We start from the raw sequence: 13080 nt of genomic DNA, 5'->3' as shown, positions 1-13080 counted from the left end.
CACACACACACACACACACACACACACACAGGGTAAATGCTATGTAAAGAGATACTCTTGGGGATTTTGTGTTGATGGGTGAAAGGATTTTGGTGAATAAAAGCCACAAGAGATTAGGGAGACAGAAGAGAATGAGTTTTCTTGTTGCTCCAGAATAGTTCCTCTCTATCAACACCCCAATGATATTGTGCTGGCTGACTCTACAGGTTAGGCCACAGGCTGTATCTATGTATGTACAAGCTTGTATGACACACCCTGTGATGTTTGTCTTTTGCGCTGTGATAAGGGTGTGGTTCCTGGCCGAGCATTACCTTGTGAATAAATGTTCTGTGCGAAATCTCACAGAGAGCACTAAGCACAGCAGTCGCAAATGCTCCTAATTACAGCAGAGATGGCAGATAAGAAAGAGGCTGAAAGATAGGCGAGGTCAGGCGGTGGAAGCTACGTAGAGGATGGATATCCGACCCGAGCCCGACGGGACCCGACGGTAGGCCTACCCGACGGGCCGGGCCGGGTTCGAACAGATCTTTAGAAAGGATGCTCGGGTTCGGGTCGGGCTCGGTCACATCAGCGCGATAAGGCATTGAAAATTTTGAACTTAAAACAGCTTATTATGTAGGTAATGGCGCTTGTTGCCCCGTGTGCATTGATGCGCTCATCTGTTGACATTTCCGAATGCCTTCCTACAATTGCTTAATAAAAGCGGGCTTTCCACACAAACAAACGTACATGTGTCATTAGTATGAGAAACAAATGCGATTTTAACTGTGTTGGGTTGGGGTCGGGCTCGGACATAAATATCTTAATGCCTGTCGGGCTCGGGTCGGGTTCGGTTACTGCTCTGTCGGAAGCGGGCCGGGCTCGGACAGAAAAATCCGGCCCGATCCGCACTCTAAAGCTACGGGAAAGGAAGAAGGAGAAATGGAAGAGAAGTGTGTTACAAAGAGTAAAGTGAGAGTGTGCATGGTTTATCTAATTGCCTAATGGCGGGAGAGACAGGAACGTGCTTAGTGTCTTCCTGGTCCAAAGAATTTAGAAACCCCCCCATTAAAACATTGTCTTTCAAATGCCTAGACCAGTTACTCTCAGAGAGGCAAAGAATACCAAAGAAATTCCCCCACGGCAAAACAACTAGCTGGTGCATGTACCTTCTCTAGGCATGTGGGAAAAATTCTATTTCACCTACATCAATCACGTGCCCTTCTTTCAAATATAGCAATATATGTATTATTAAATGAAACACATTTTATTTGAAATGTTAGAACTGGAGATTTTTAAAATATACAGTTTTATATTAGTATATACTGTAGTTATCAAGAGTAGACATCTGTCCAACTAGCTTATCTCCCAGCTAATCAAAACATCATCTGGGTGTGTGTGTGTGTGTCTGTATACATACCTTTAGGTGTCCACGGTGCATATCAGCTCTGCCACACATGGAAAGAAAGCAGGGGACTGCAGCCGTGTCAATGATTATGTATACAGGGACTTTGCGTTTGTAGGCAGCGTCCAGCAGGTCTCGAAAGATATCCACGTCTGTAAACACATCCATCACCACGGCTATCACCTACACACACGCGCACACACAAAGAAAACACGCAGAGGAAATCGTTTATGGCGTTAGTATTTCCTGGTCTGTGAGGGAGGTTTTGATTCAACAATATTACACCCATTAAATCATCAAAGGAAGCTGAGCACTTGTGAAAACCGCATGTAAAAAGTCAATTAAACCCTCAAAGACAAAGAATATCGGAACATAGATGTTCCATTTAGAGGCTGCAAGAAACAAAGATTGCATTGCAGAGAGGTGACAGAGTGCAAAGTGTCCAGACAGTGTGGGGTCAACACAATACTAGTGACAGCATGGTATTCTTCACACAGCACTGTCTATTCATTCTTCACCTGACCCAGTTTAAGTTTTAAAACTAGGAAGAGTTCAGTCCCAAATAAGGACAGCTTAGGGAATAAGATGGTCAAGAATATAGCTCTTGAAAAAAGTGAGTTAATGAACCTTGAGGTTAGAATATGTTACCATAACATTTCAAATCAACTTTATTGTCGTTATACTCGTAAAACGTGGTCTTGTCAAGTCTAGAAAAAGTAGACGGTAAAATAAGATAAATTGTATTATAAAACAGTAGAAATTAAAGCAAATACTACACAACCCCTACATAGGGAGCAGTTTGTTGTTGGTGTAGTCCCTTCCAAGAATGGAGAAAGTATTTCACTCTGGAACTGGGTCTAATTCATTAAAGTCTCGTGTTGCCCCGAGGCACATCTAGGCATTTATATGTGCATGTGCCAGAATTCATGTATGTGAGATGTAAAAGTTATGTATGGGGTTCTGGCATGTAACCTATTCACTGACGTCAGAGCCTTATGTTTTTCCACTGGCGTGTCAAGATCAGACATGTTTTATTAAAACATTGTTGTGTAAGTGTGCCACGCGTGAGAAAAGAAGGGGAACAAGGTTTGTAAAACAAGACAGAGGCAGATAAGGAGGTGTAAATTAGGGAGACACTGGATTAAATGCAGTCCAAAGAAACCCATGTCAGATTATTTTTTAGTAGATATGATTGAGCCTTGTGCATAACTGCAATGCTGTCAGCAGTGTTTGTGGAGAAACAACAAAGGAAGTCAAACTTCTGATCAAAACAATCATTCTTAATCTGACGATAATTTAACATAAAACAATGTAAACTAAATTCAATTTAGGGCTGCAACTAACAGTTATTTTTATTATTAATAAATCTGCCTGCCAATTGTTTTCTCTATGAATCAGTCAACAGTTCATAACCCAAATGCATGCGGTCTACTATCATATGACAGAGAAAACTGCAAAACCTGACATCGGAGAAACTGTAACTACAGAATAGTTGGTGTTTTTGATTAAAAAATGACTAAAACTTTTTCAAAATAGTTACAGATTTGTTTCTTCTTGATCCACCAATCTATTAACCAACTAACCATTTCAGCTATAATAGCTCTTCTTATAAACTCTTTTCTTTACTGTGTCAGACATTCACTGTTTTGCAGTTTGTAGTCTTGTGGTAGTACACTGCATTATACACTGACCACCCAGAAAACTAATTAAAAACCATGATCTATTGTGGTGCCTTCAATAGCACTGCAATAAATACAACCTTAATTTTTTGTTTGTTTGTTTTGTGGTGTCTTTGTAACTGATTGTACAAATTACAAATAATTCATTTGGTTTGTTCGCTACATGCTGCAGCTACATACATGGAAGAGTCAAATTCTATAAGCACTATACATTATGTTGAAACAAAACAAAAAAAGGTTGAATCAACGCCTCTTTGACACAGTGCCAAAAAAGTGCATGTTACACAATGATATTTAGTTTGATTTGTCTGGATTACTTTGTGTTCAGTGTTTTTAGTTTTCTTTTAACTTAAACTTTGAGGTGTTTCAGGTCCCCTGAACTTCATTAATCCCTGCATGATTTATAACGCCATGCATCATCTTCTTCACTACCTACCCTCTGCGCTGATGCAATGGTCTTGCGCACCACCTCTTTGATGTGCGTGTGCCCTTCGGTTGGAGGTTGGGTGTACACGGTCACGCGCGTGACCCCCCGGTATGAAATGGCATCGGGCCAGCCGAGGTCCAGCTCCGCCACTGAGGCTTCTGAGCGATCTGGCCAATACTGGAGCGACACCTCACCGTCTCCCCAAAACTCCCCGGACCCCGGGGTGAGGTTCCCCGGCCCTGGGGTCTCTGGCTTCTGATGATGGTCATAACCGGGCCGGTAGTCCTCCACTGAATGTGCAATCCGCTCCAGCTCCGGTTCCGAGAGGAAATCCCGGACGCCACGCTCCTGGATGTACTGCGTGAATGCATCGCGGCCCTCGGTGACTAGAGCCTCGAGCGCCAGCCGTTGGTCCTCACTGTAGAAAAACTCCGGTTTGCTCTCGCTCACGCGCCAGTTCACGTGGTGGTTGTCCAGACACTGGATCTGAGACAACGCCATGGCCTCGATATATTATCCACCGGTCAAAAAATAGTTAAGTACCAAAACCACTCTGACCCAGTTTGTTTCCACTCGTCGGTCCGTAGGGTCAAACCTCGAAAAAGTACAATCTGTCATTACGGTCCATAACGTGTCCGCGTGACCTGGGCCCGTGAGGTGGCAAACAGATCCCTTACAAACAAGATTTTAATCTGAGGAGAATAATAAACCGCTAGAACAGTTCCTCAACGCAGACTCTCAGCTCTCACACACACACGCTCAGGTGTTGAGCGACAAAGCAACCCGCCCTGCGCCACGCCTTTCACCTGAAAGGGTCCGGGGGAATCCAGCGGCTACCCGGTTCAGCTGCTCCAGCCTCGGGGCCCGGCAGACATATGGAGGCGGGCAGCTGTGTGGGTTGATAAATGTTATAAGTGTGTGTCTACCAGTGAGTCAAACCAAAGCGGAACACGTACTTGAGATAGAGAAATAAGTCATGAATCCTCCTTTATAGACTAGCTAAGTGTTGAAACTGTTGGTGAGTCAAGCTAACTGTTGCGCTGACGAGTCACTTTTCTTCTTTTTGTTGTAGTTGAAGCGTCTGCCCGCCAGTTCACAGTTGTTCAAAGCACCAGAAAATGGCAACTGTTGAGTTCCCCAAAAACAAAAAAGACAAAACTCGTTAATAGGCCATCACTAACGGAGCGCATACGTGCACAGACAGTTAGCGTACGTGTCTTAACTTTCACTGGTTCCGAGTCCACCTCGGTTTGTCTTGCCGTATTTTCCAAAACGTTCGTGCAGACAGAAAGTTCGTCGAGGTCCAGCGTATAATGTGGAGTTGCCGGTATGTGTCTGCCCCTGGAATTCGGCAACGGAAGCTCTGTCACCGGAGGGCAGAAAGGCGGAGTGTCCGGTAGTTGGTTAGGAAAGAGAGGCTGTTAACTCCACCCTTTTGCTGGGACATAGGGAGAGAAATTAGTGTTTTCCTCCCAAAACAGAACATTTACAAAAGACAGTGTAATAACTAACTAACTATGGTACTTTTTGTGTTGTTTTTTTTTTACTATCTGTTGCATATTCTGGTAGGCCTATTACGGTGGTTTAAACTGATTTTAAGAAAAAAAGAAAAATCAAATCAAGAAGGTGAATGTTATGCCATGAGACTTGTGTAACTGTCAAGTCTGATGGATTTCTAGCGCTGAAACATTGAGAAATAACTAATCAATGTCTGCATCAATGTTTATTTTTAGATTACGAGGTCAAGTTTGATAGATAGAGATCCACCTTAGAGACAGATGACCCTTGGTCTGAGTCACTTTTGATCTAGTTTCTTAGATAATTGAACTATCTAAGAAATAAATTATTATTTATAGAGAATGTATTGTGATCTTTTGAAACCACTGCATGCAGATCACTGGTGAATTACTGGTGGACACTTCTCTCCATAAATCTGATGTCCCATGAAAGAATGTTTATTATTATGTTACAGTTACAGTATTATGTATACAGTTATTATGTAGTTTGTGTTGTTTTCTTTGGGGGAAAGACTGTAACTTAGTAAAATAATAATCATAATAATTAACTGAGAATAGAATACCAATAATGTAGTTTAATTTACACTCACTAATGGCTAAATAAATGAGTTACTTTTGTGCTTGTATTTTACTCTAGATCCTTTACCTCTTCATAAATAGAAATTAGAGCAAAGAAACACAAATTCTTCATGAGTAGATTATTTTTTCCCACCCCTGTGTGTAAATGACCTGTAATTTCATATTTCAGACACTGTAGGATGTGTGGATCCAGAAGAGTGTGTGCGAGTGTGTGGAGCTGAGGTGGGATGCTCCAACATCGCCTTTCCCAAACTGGTCATTGAACTCATGCCAAGTGGTGAGAATACTGTCATTTCTAGATGTGTCACGTGCTTTGATTCACTTTCTATTTTTTACCTGCATGCATGTGTTCATCTGTGTCATGTATTACAGGCTTGCGTGGGCTTATGATAGCAGTGATGATGGCTGCTCTGATGTCATCGCTGACCTCCATCTTTAACAGCAGCTCCACACTCTTCACCATGGACATCTGGAAGAAATATCGCCAACGGGCCTCGGAGAGAGAGCTGCTACTGGTCGGCAGGTATGTCACTCACAGTCAGATAGAGGGCCAGTGGTCAGAGAACATCTGTCCTTAACCCTGGACGGTGCCAGCTGACATATGGTCATGCTGTGGAGGGTGAACCTTTAAATACCAGGATCCATTAAAGTAAGAAGAGAGTGCTTAGAGAAAGTGAAAGAGATGTACTCTTTGTTCCAGGATTGTGACTGTGATCTTGATAGTGGTGAGTGTGGTGTGGATCCCCATCCTGCAGTCAGCCAATAGCGGCCAGCTGTATGTTTACATCCAGTCAGTGACGAGCTGCCTCGCTCCACCCGTCACTGCTGTCTTCACCCTGGCTATCTTCTGGAAGAGGACCAATGAGCAGGTAACATGTCAATGTAAATGGACTGTATTTATATAGCGCTTTTCTAGTCTTAACAACTAACAACCTTACAGATTACAGGAACCATTAACCATTCACACACTGTGGCCGAGGCTGCCATTAGGATTGAACCACCAGCCTTCTTAATTTGTCAAAAATGAAAAAAGCAGCAAATCCTCATATTTGTAAAGCTGGAACCAGTGATAGTTTGGCATTTTTTCTTCAATAAGTGACTTGACAGAATTTGATAATCAACCACTTTCTGTCAGTAGGGTAATCCAATTATCGATCGATCATTGCAGCACTACTTATAGTCAGAAACAATCAGGTCCACGAGTATCATATGATACAAATGAACACAGTTAAATCTCATTCCACAACCTTTTTTGGGCTGCTTCAAAGAGATATTACTGTTTGAACACACACAGGAAACAGAGATATATCTTGTTGTAATCATAACCAAACCTAATTCAAAGTTTACACCATTCTGAACACCAAACTAATCCTGAGAACATACTGGAGTCTTGAGGCTTTCCTGCACTCTGTGTGTTTTCTCCCACACTGTACTGGTGTGTGGTTTTATTAGCCTCACATTGGATCCAGCTGCCAACGCCCAACGCTGCTTGGTGTGGAGCTCATGTACATGAATGTCTTTGTGTTACTCACTCATTTTATGATGTGTATTGTATTTTTTATTTCCTCAGTAGGAACCAGCAGGACCCTGTTGCTCTTTCACTGGAATAAGTGAAAGTGATTTACTGATAACAGAGTGCAAGTGAGAGAAAGTGTGATTATTAGAAGATAAAGATTAACAGAGAGAGGTAAAAGAATACTGCTGTAGAAAAATGGGTATTGACCAGAGCTAAAACACTTGTTTTAACATTGTTCAACTGCAAGTAAAGACCAGTCCACTGGATAGGTAAAATGTAATCCCTGTTTTAATAGAGAAAGTCCTGGGCGTGTCTGCTCTCTGTGCACACCCTTTTAACTACCAATCTAATCTAGTAATCTAAATATCATCTTTTTCCACTCTGAAGGATGCTACAATGGGTTTATTTTAGTTTACTTTATTATAATGTGTTTACAATGAACTGATTTTAAGAAGAAAAGAAAAATCAAATCAAGAATCAAGAAGGAGAATGTTAGTTGGGCCAATTTCCTATTTAGGTATTTATAAAGCTAACGAGTCGATAATTTGCCGGTTAAATAACCACCTCTTTTGCATAACATTGTTTTTAGCTAGGCTAGCTGCTTAATGGCAATGCACTCTGAATATCTCAAAACTACTGAATAGATTGCCATGAATATTTTGTACAGCCTTTCATGTTCCCCAGAGGAGGAATCTTTTTGACTTTGGTGATCCCTTGATCCCTCTAGCTAGCCCCACCATCAGGTTGACATTTATTATTTTATTTATTATTAGTTTTTATTGAACTGTCTCAACAACTATTGGATGAATAATGTGAACCATAAAATTTTGGCAAGGACATTAATGCTTCCCTTTGGATTAATTGTGGCTTTAGTAATCTGTAACTGTATGTTCAAACACAATTTAAAGGTAACCTAGATATCAAAAAACTTTCACATTTACACACCAAATTTAGCATAGTTAATATAATATAAACAGTACGTCTAAATGTCTTTAGACTTGCAAAATCCATGCTTACTGGAGGGATTATAAAGTTGTTGAAAATGGTCCATAGCACTGTTATAGCAACAATGTTTTATTCAAACAAAGTGAGCATATCGCTGTAAGGATCTGATTGGTGTTGACTCATCGGGTCAAAGAGCACACGTTACCGCACAGCATGTGACACACTCTGACAAATTTAATACAGAGAGCAAACAATACAGACATACAGTATTTAAATGGGGACAATGTGTGTAGTCTTTGGACTAGAGAGGCAAATGTAACTTGTAAAAATACCAATTAACTCCGCAATTAGTGTCACCTAGCACATGCGGTGTCTTATCATGTATCGCCTTTTTCATGAATCCTAGAATTTCATATTTTAGGAATTTAATCCAAAAAAGTATATATACATGTTTATACAGTATGTTAGATGTTTTATGATTTATATGAACCAAAAGCAGAAAAACAGACCATCAGATGTCAATGTAACAACAACATAATGTTTTTTTTTTACATGTATGACTTTCACGTCAGAAAGAACGAGAAATAGACCAAAGAGAGAAGTAGTTTGGAGTAAAGACTGTGAGGAATGGGAACAGAGTGAAGAGGAAAAGTGAGAAAATATAATTAGCAGTAAAGTAGACATACTGATGTTTGTTCTATGTGCTGTGACAGGGTGATTATTTTCATGTGTGTTAACAACCACACCGACCACATTTTTTGCTGAAGGCTGAACAAAGACGGAGACAGAGACTTATTTATGTCATTACACGTGTGTGTACTTAAGTGACAAAATGACGACAGATTATCACGGTGGGAAAGTGAGAGTGTTTCGAGTCCGAACACACCCAACACACTGATGCTTTTAACGATAGGATATCAAAGCAGGAAGGCCTGTAATTAAATGTGTATATATGTGTGTCTGTGTGTATTCAGGGTGCGTTCTGGGGCCTGATGGTGGGTTTGGCGGTCGGTGTGTGTAGGATGGCACTGGAGTTTGTCTTCCCGCCTCCCAGATGTGGAGTTGAGGACTTGGCACCTGCAGTCCTGCGAGGCGTCCACTACCTTCACTTTGCCATTCTCCTCTGTGGGCTCACTGCTATCGTGGTTACTATAGTATCACTGCTCACACCGCCGCCCAGCCACGAACAGGTGTGTACACACAGATACAGTAAATAACAGAATCATTAGGGAAGTAATACGTATGCATTGACTGTGGGTACACCTGTATTGTTATCTGTAAAAAAAAAAAAGGATTTAACTCTAAAGGAAAAGGAACAGGTTTTATCTAAAGGTTTGTCTCCTTGTTGCAAGACAGTCAAAGAGAACATGCCTATCTAAATCCTAAAGATCAACAATCAACCAAAAAGCTAAATCTTACAGTACAGAAGAACTATTGTTGCTCACATTAAAGAAAAACACTCAATAATTCATATTTCATGTCTTGCTAAAGCCTGTGACCCATTTGTCACATCTGACATTATTCTGGCCTGTGTGTGAACTCAAAATGCAAACATCAGACTTTTTGATATCTTTCAAGAGAATATGTGCAGACCTGCTTTGTGCCCTGCAAAACTACAGAATAGGCAGATTGGTTTAACCTCCCCTGTACACACTGAAAAAACTAATTACAATGTTTGTCAGTACTTTATATCCATTGACCATGCAGAAAATCTACAGTACTAATAAAGATGTGATTTAGGTGAATGTGTTGCATATATAGAATCAGTGCTTACTGTGTTGCCTCTATGCTATCTAAGATAAAGATTTATTATTAAGAATGAATGTCAATAATAAATCAAATCACAAATAAAACTGAGTTACACTTCAGATTGGTATGACTGTCTTGCAAAGAGAGTGTAACATGTGAAACCACCGCCCTCCACCCTGGTTATGAATAAATACAGTATATCATTATAATGGAATCATAATGGAATAGTTAAACAATTTGGGAAATGCGCTTCTTTGCTTTCTTGCTTAGAGTTAGATGAGAAGATTGACATGTCTGTTGAATATTAAGCTACAGCAGCAGCAGGTTAGCTTAGCTTAGCATTACAATTGAAAACAGGGGGCTCAATGTTGTTACATTTCCATTGTATGTTCCCAGTTGTGTAACCTGACCTGGTGGACGCTGACTGAAGAGCCAACAAGAGAAATTCCTCTACAGAAAGTGTCCTCTGTCAGCCACCGTAGCTCCCAGGGTAAGAATCTGAACATGCACACCACTTGGAATAAAACCAGCAATCATGTGTACACAACACAACACAACACAACACACCACACACACCACACACACACACACACAACACACACACACACACACACACACACACACACACACACACACACACACACACACACACACACACACACACACACAAAGAGAGAGCTGACACATGAAGTTAATCAAACAATAACTACAGCAGTGTGTGTGTGTGTGTGTGTGTGTGTGTGTGTGTGTGTGTGTGTGTGTGTGTGTGTGTGTGTGTGTGTGTGTGTGTGTGTGTTGCAGGCTCTGAGCCAGCCCGGCGGGTGATATGCGGTCGGGGGACAGGGTTGTGTATTTCAGCAGCGCGGCGATCAGAGGAGACTCCAACTCCCAGAGTTCAAAATGTTAAAGAGAGTGTGTTCTGGTCCAGGTTCTGCTGTGTCAATGCAATCCTGTTGGTCTGCATTAACATTTTTCTCTATGCATACTTTGCCTGAGTAGAGGATCAGATTTATCATCCTGTCCAACCCTCCTGCTGAACTCTGCCAATCTCTCCAACATGAACTCCAGATCCAAGAAGGTGGGGAAACAAAACCGGGATTTTTGTACTGATTTTACCATGAATACTTCATGAATCTTGCAGATGTTGCTTCAGGTGTAAAACGAAACAAAATCACATTTCAAACTAGAAAACACCGACAGAGTACAAACCTCCAACCACAAACCTCTAAATGTAGCCTATCATTTTAATAAAAGACAATGTTGCAAAAAACGTTTTTAAACCCGCATTCGGGTTCCTATTTAAATCAAATTACACATAATCATAGATAACTATGGGCGACACAAATCATGGACATGGAGTTTTTTCATTGAAGGAAATGCAAAATGTCACATAGAAAAGGCAAAAAAGAGAGACTGAGTTCAGTGATGTCTTTAAAAAAAATCCCTTTATTAGACATCCAGCAGTTCTGCAGATGTTATGTTTTTACCACTGCTCCACTAGAGGCTATTTATTTGTTCACACAACCCTTCCCTCCTATTTGACGTAACCTAGTTTTAAAGTTTTCGGAGGGTATCGTACAAATTACAATGAAGCTTGTGGCTTGTAACAAGCTAACATGAATGTGCAGCTAGTGTTAGATAAAACATGACATCTATATAAAAGGGCATCACGCATCATCTGAAATGCTAAGCATACAAATATAAAATAAGATTTAGGTTACGTGTTACTCCCATAGTTCCTTTTGAGTCTATATACTTAATGGTAATTATATATTAGTTATGTTGTAATGTTCTAAAGTTCTTTCATGCTATGTAGCTTGTTTATGAATATGAATCAGAATGTCTCAACCTTCAGTTATTAAGTTTTAATGTAAATTTAAATATAAACACACACACGCACAGTATGTGTTTTGTATTTAAAGTGCAGTTGGAGCATCTAAATATGTCAAATAATAACATCCGTTTACGTTTATCTTTTTATTATCACAAATATATCCGACCGAACTTAATGTATCAGTACTCAAAATTGGCTATCACCCCTTTCTGATTAATAACGAGGTTGAGAAACTTATAATATCTGTGTTGTTGTGCATTTGATTTTGATTTTGGTGGTGAAATTGATTAAGTGTTGAGAAGTGAAGCTGGTTGGCTGTTAAGAACCTCATGTCAATCAAAAGATAAAATATCTTGACAACTTGTATATTAAATGTCTTTTTCTTGTGATATCTCAAATTAATTAAAGATATGTGCATCACAAGTGTTTGTCCACAAATGAATGCAGGTTATAACATTAATAATCAGATATCACTCTTTTATTATCTTCTGCACAGTTTACTCACATTCACTAAGACCCAGACACGGGCACAGACAAGATGGTAGAACAAACCTAACATAAAGGTAAAATCCACTTTTAATAAGTCATTTTAATATAAACTGTTGGTGAAAGAAGGACATTAGGGCTGTGACACTTTCACTCTAGAGCCACAACAATTATCTTCATTATCGATTCATCTAACTATTGATTTCTGAATGACTGATAAGTGTGTGAGATGTCATGATGTATGGAACCCGCAGAAGGTGACTAAGTTATCCATTGTGTATTACCAACAGTCCAAAATCTAAATGCATTCAGGTAAAGGTGGAGTCTGTGATTCTAATCCAACTCACTTTTTGTCAAATATCTCCTCACATTCCGCTAGCTGTCAATGTGTGTGTGCTGAACAAAAGCCCCGCAGTTAATACACAGCCTTGGCTCTGTAAAAGAGAAACAAACAAAGAGGCTCGGATCGAGCCACACAGCCCTGTTCTGGATAGAGGACAGGGGAAAGGCCATGTAAGAGAAAAGCAGCGGAAATCAGAAGGAGCACTGACTGTACGGGAGTATTTTGTCGGATTGTTGAGTCCAAATTTTTACAATCCAGGATCGCAGATTCCATCTTTAGTATTAATATAAAAAAAGAGAAAAACAACAAATCATCATATTTTGGGAGGCCGCAAACAGCAAATATTTTTTGCATTTTCGCTGATCGACTAAAGCCCCTGAAAACTTGGTTACAAATCTGCACAAAGTTACCATGATGCATTTAAAAAAACTTTCAGATATCCTTCTGCCGTGCTCAAAGCCTGGCGCCTAGATACCCACAATGCAATTTGACCGCTGAGTTGGAGATTCGGGTGTATAAAGCTAGCAGCGGCTAGCGTAGCGTCAAACAGAGATGAGGAGCGAGTTACAGAGATCTGGTAAGCTTCCGTCTAACTACCCCCCCCCCCAAATGCTTTTCCTT

At 40.4% G+C, this 13080-nt stretch overlaps 2 protein-coding genes and 1 long non-coding RNA gene across 3 annotated transcripts in view; 1 reads left to right on the top strand and 2 right to left on the bottom strand.

The window, feature by feature from the left end:
* fam83gb (family with sequence similarity 83 member Gb) overlaps window positions 1-4234 on the bottom strand; it is a 10985-nt gene extending 6751 nt beyond the window's left edge. The window contains exons 1-2 of the mRNA XM_032541649.1: window positions 3500-4234; window positions 1400-1567 (exon numbers count right to left, since the gene is read on the bottom strand). Coding sequence (XP_032397540.1) covers window positions 1400-1567; window positions 3500-3991 — 660 coding nt within the window. The 5' untranslated portion in view covers window positions 3992-4234. The remainder of the gene's footprint in view (window positions 1-1399; window positions 1568-3499) is intronic.
* LOC116705522 (uncharacterized) overlaps window positions 1-10914 on the bottom strand; it is an 18572-nt gene extending 7658 nt beyond the window's left edge. The window contains exons 1-2 of the long non-coding RNA XR_004335950.1: window positions 10904-10914; window positions 6403-6408 (exon numbers count right to left, since the gene is read on the bottom strand). This is a non-coding gene — a long non-coding RNA (uncharacterized LOC116705522). The remainder of the gene's footprint in view (window positions 1-6402; window positions 6409-10903) is intronic.
* The window catches only part of slc5a10 (solute carrier family 5 member 10), a 22607-nt gene extending 11421 nt beyond the window's left edge, over window positions 1-11186 (top strand). The window contains exons 10-15 of the mRNA XM_032541676.1: window positions 5756-5863; window positions 5959-6109; window positions 6287-6455; window positions 9022-9237; window positions 10193-10286; window positions 10598-11186. Of these exons, the coding sequence (XP_032397567.1) occupies window positions 5756-5863; window positions 5959-6109; window positions 6287-6455; window positions 9022-9237; window positions 10193-10286; window positions 10598-10791 (932 nt within the window). The 3' untranslated portion in view covers window positions 10792-11186. The remainder of the gene's footprint in view (window positions 1-5755; window positions 5864-5958; window positions 6110-6286; window positions 6456-9021; window positions 9238-10192; window positions 10287-10597) is intronic.
* The last annotated feature ends 1894 nt before the right edge of the window (window positions 11187-13080 follow it).

Source organism: Etheostoma spectabile, chromosome 2, assembly GCF_008692095.1.
Source record: "Etheostoma spectabile isolate EspeVRDwgs_2016 chromosome 2, UIUC_Espe_1.0, whole genome shotgun sequence".
Taxonomy (NCBI): domain Eukaryota; kingdom Metazoa; phylum Chordata; class Actinopteri; order Perciformes; family Percidae; genus Etheostoma; species Etheostoma spectabile.
Note: the sequence above shows the minus strand (reverse complement) of the source record. Positions and strands in the feature narration are given on the sequence as shown.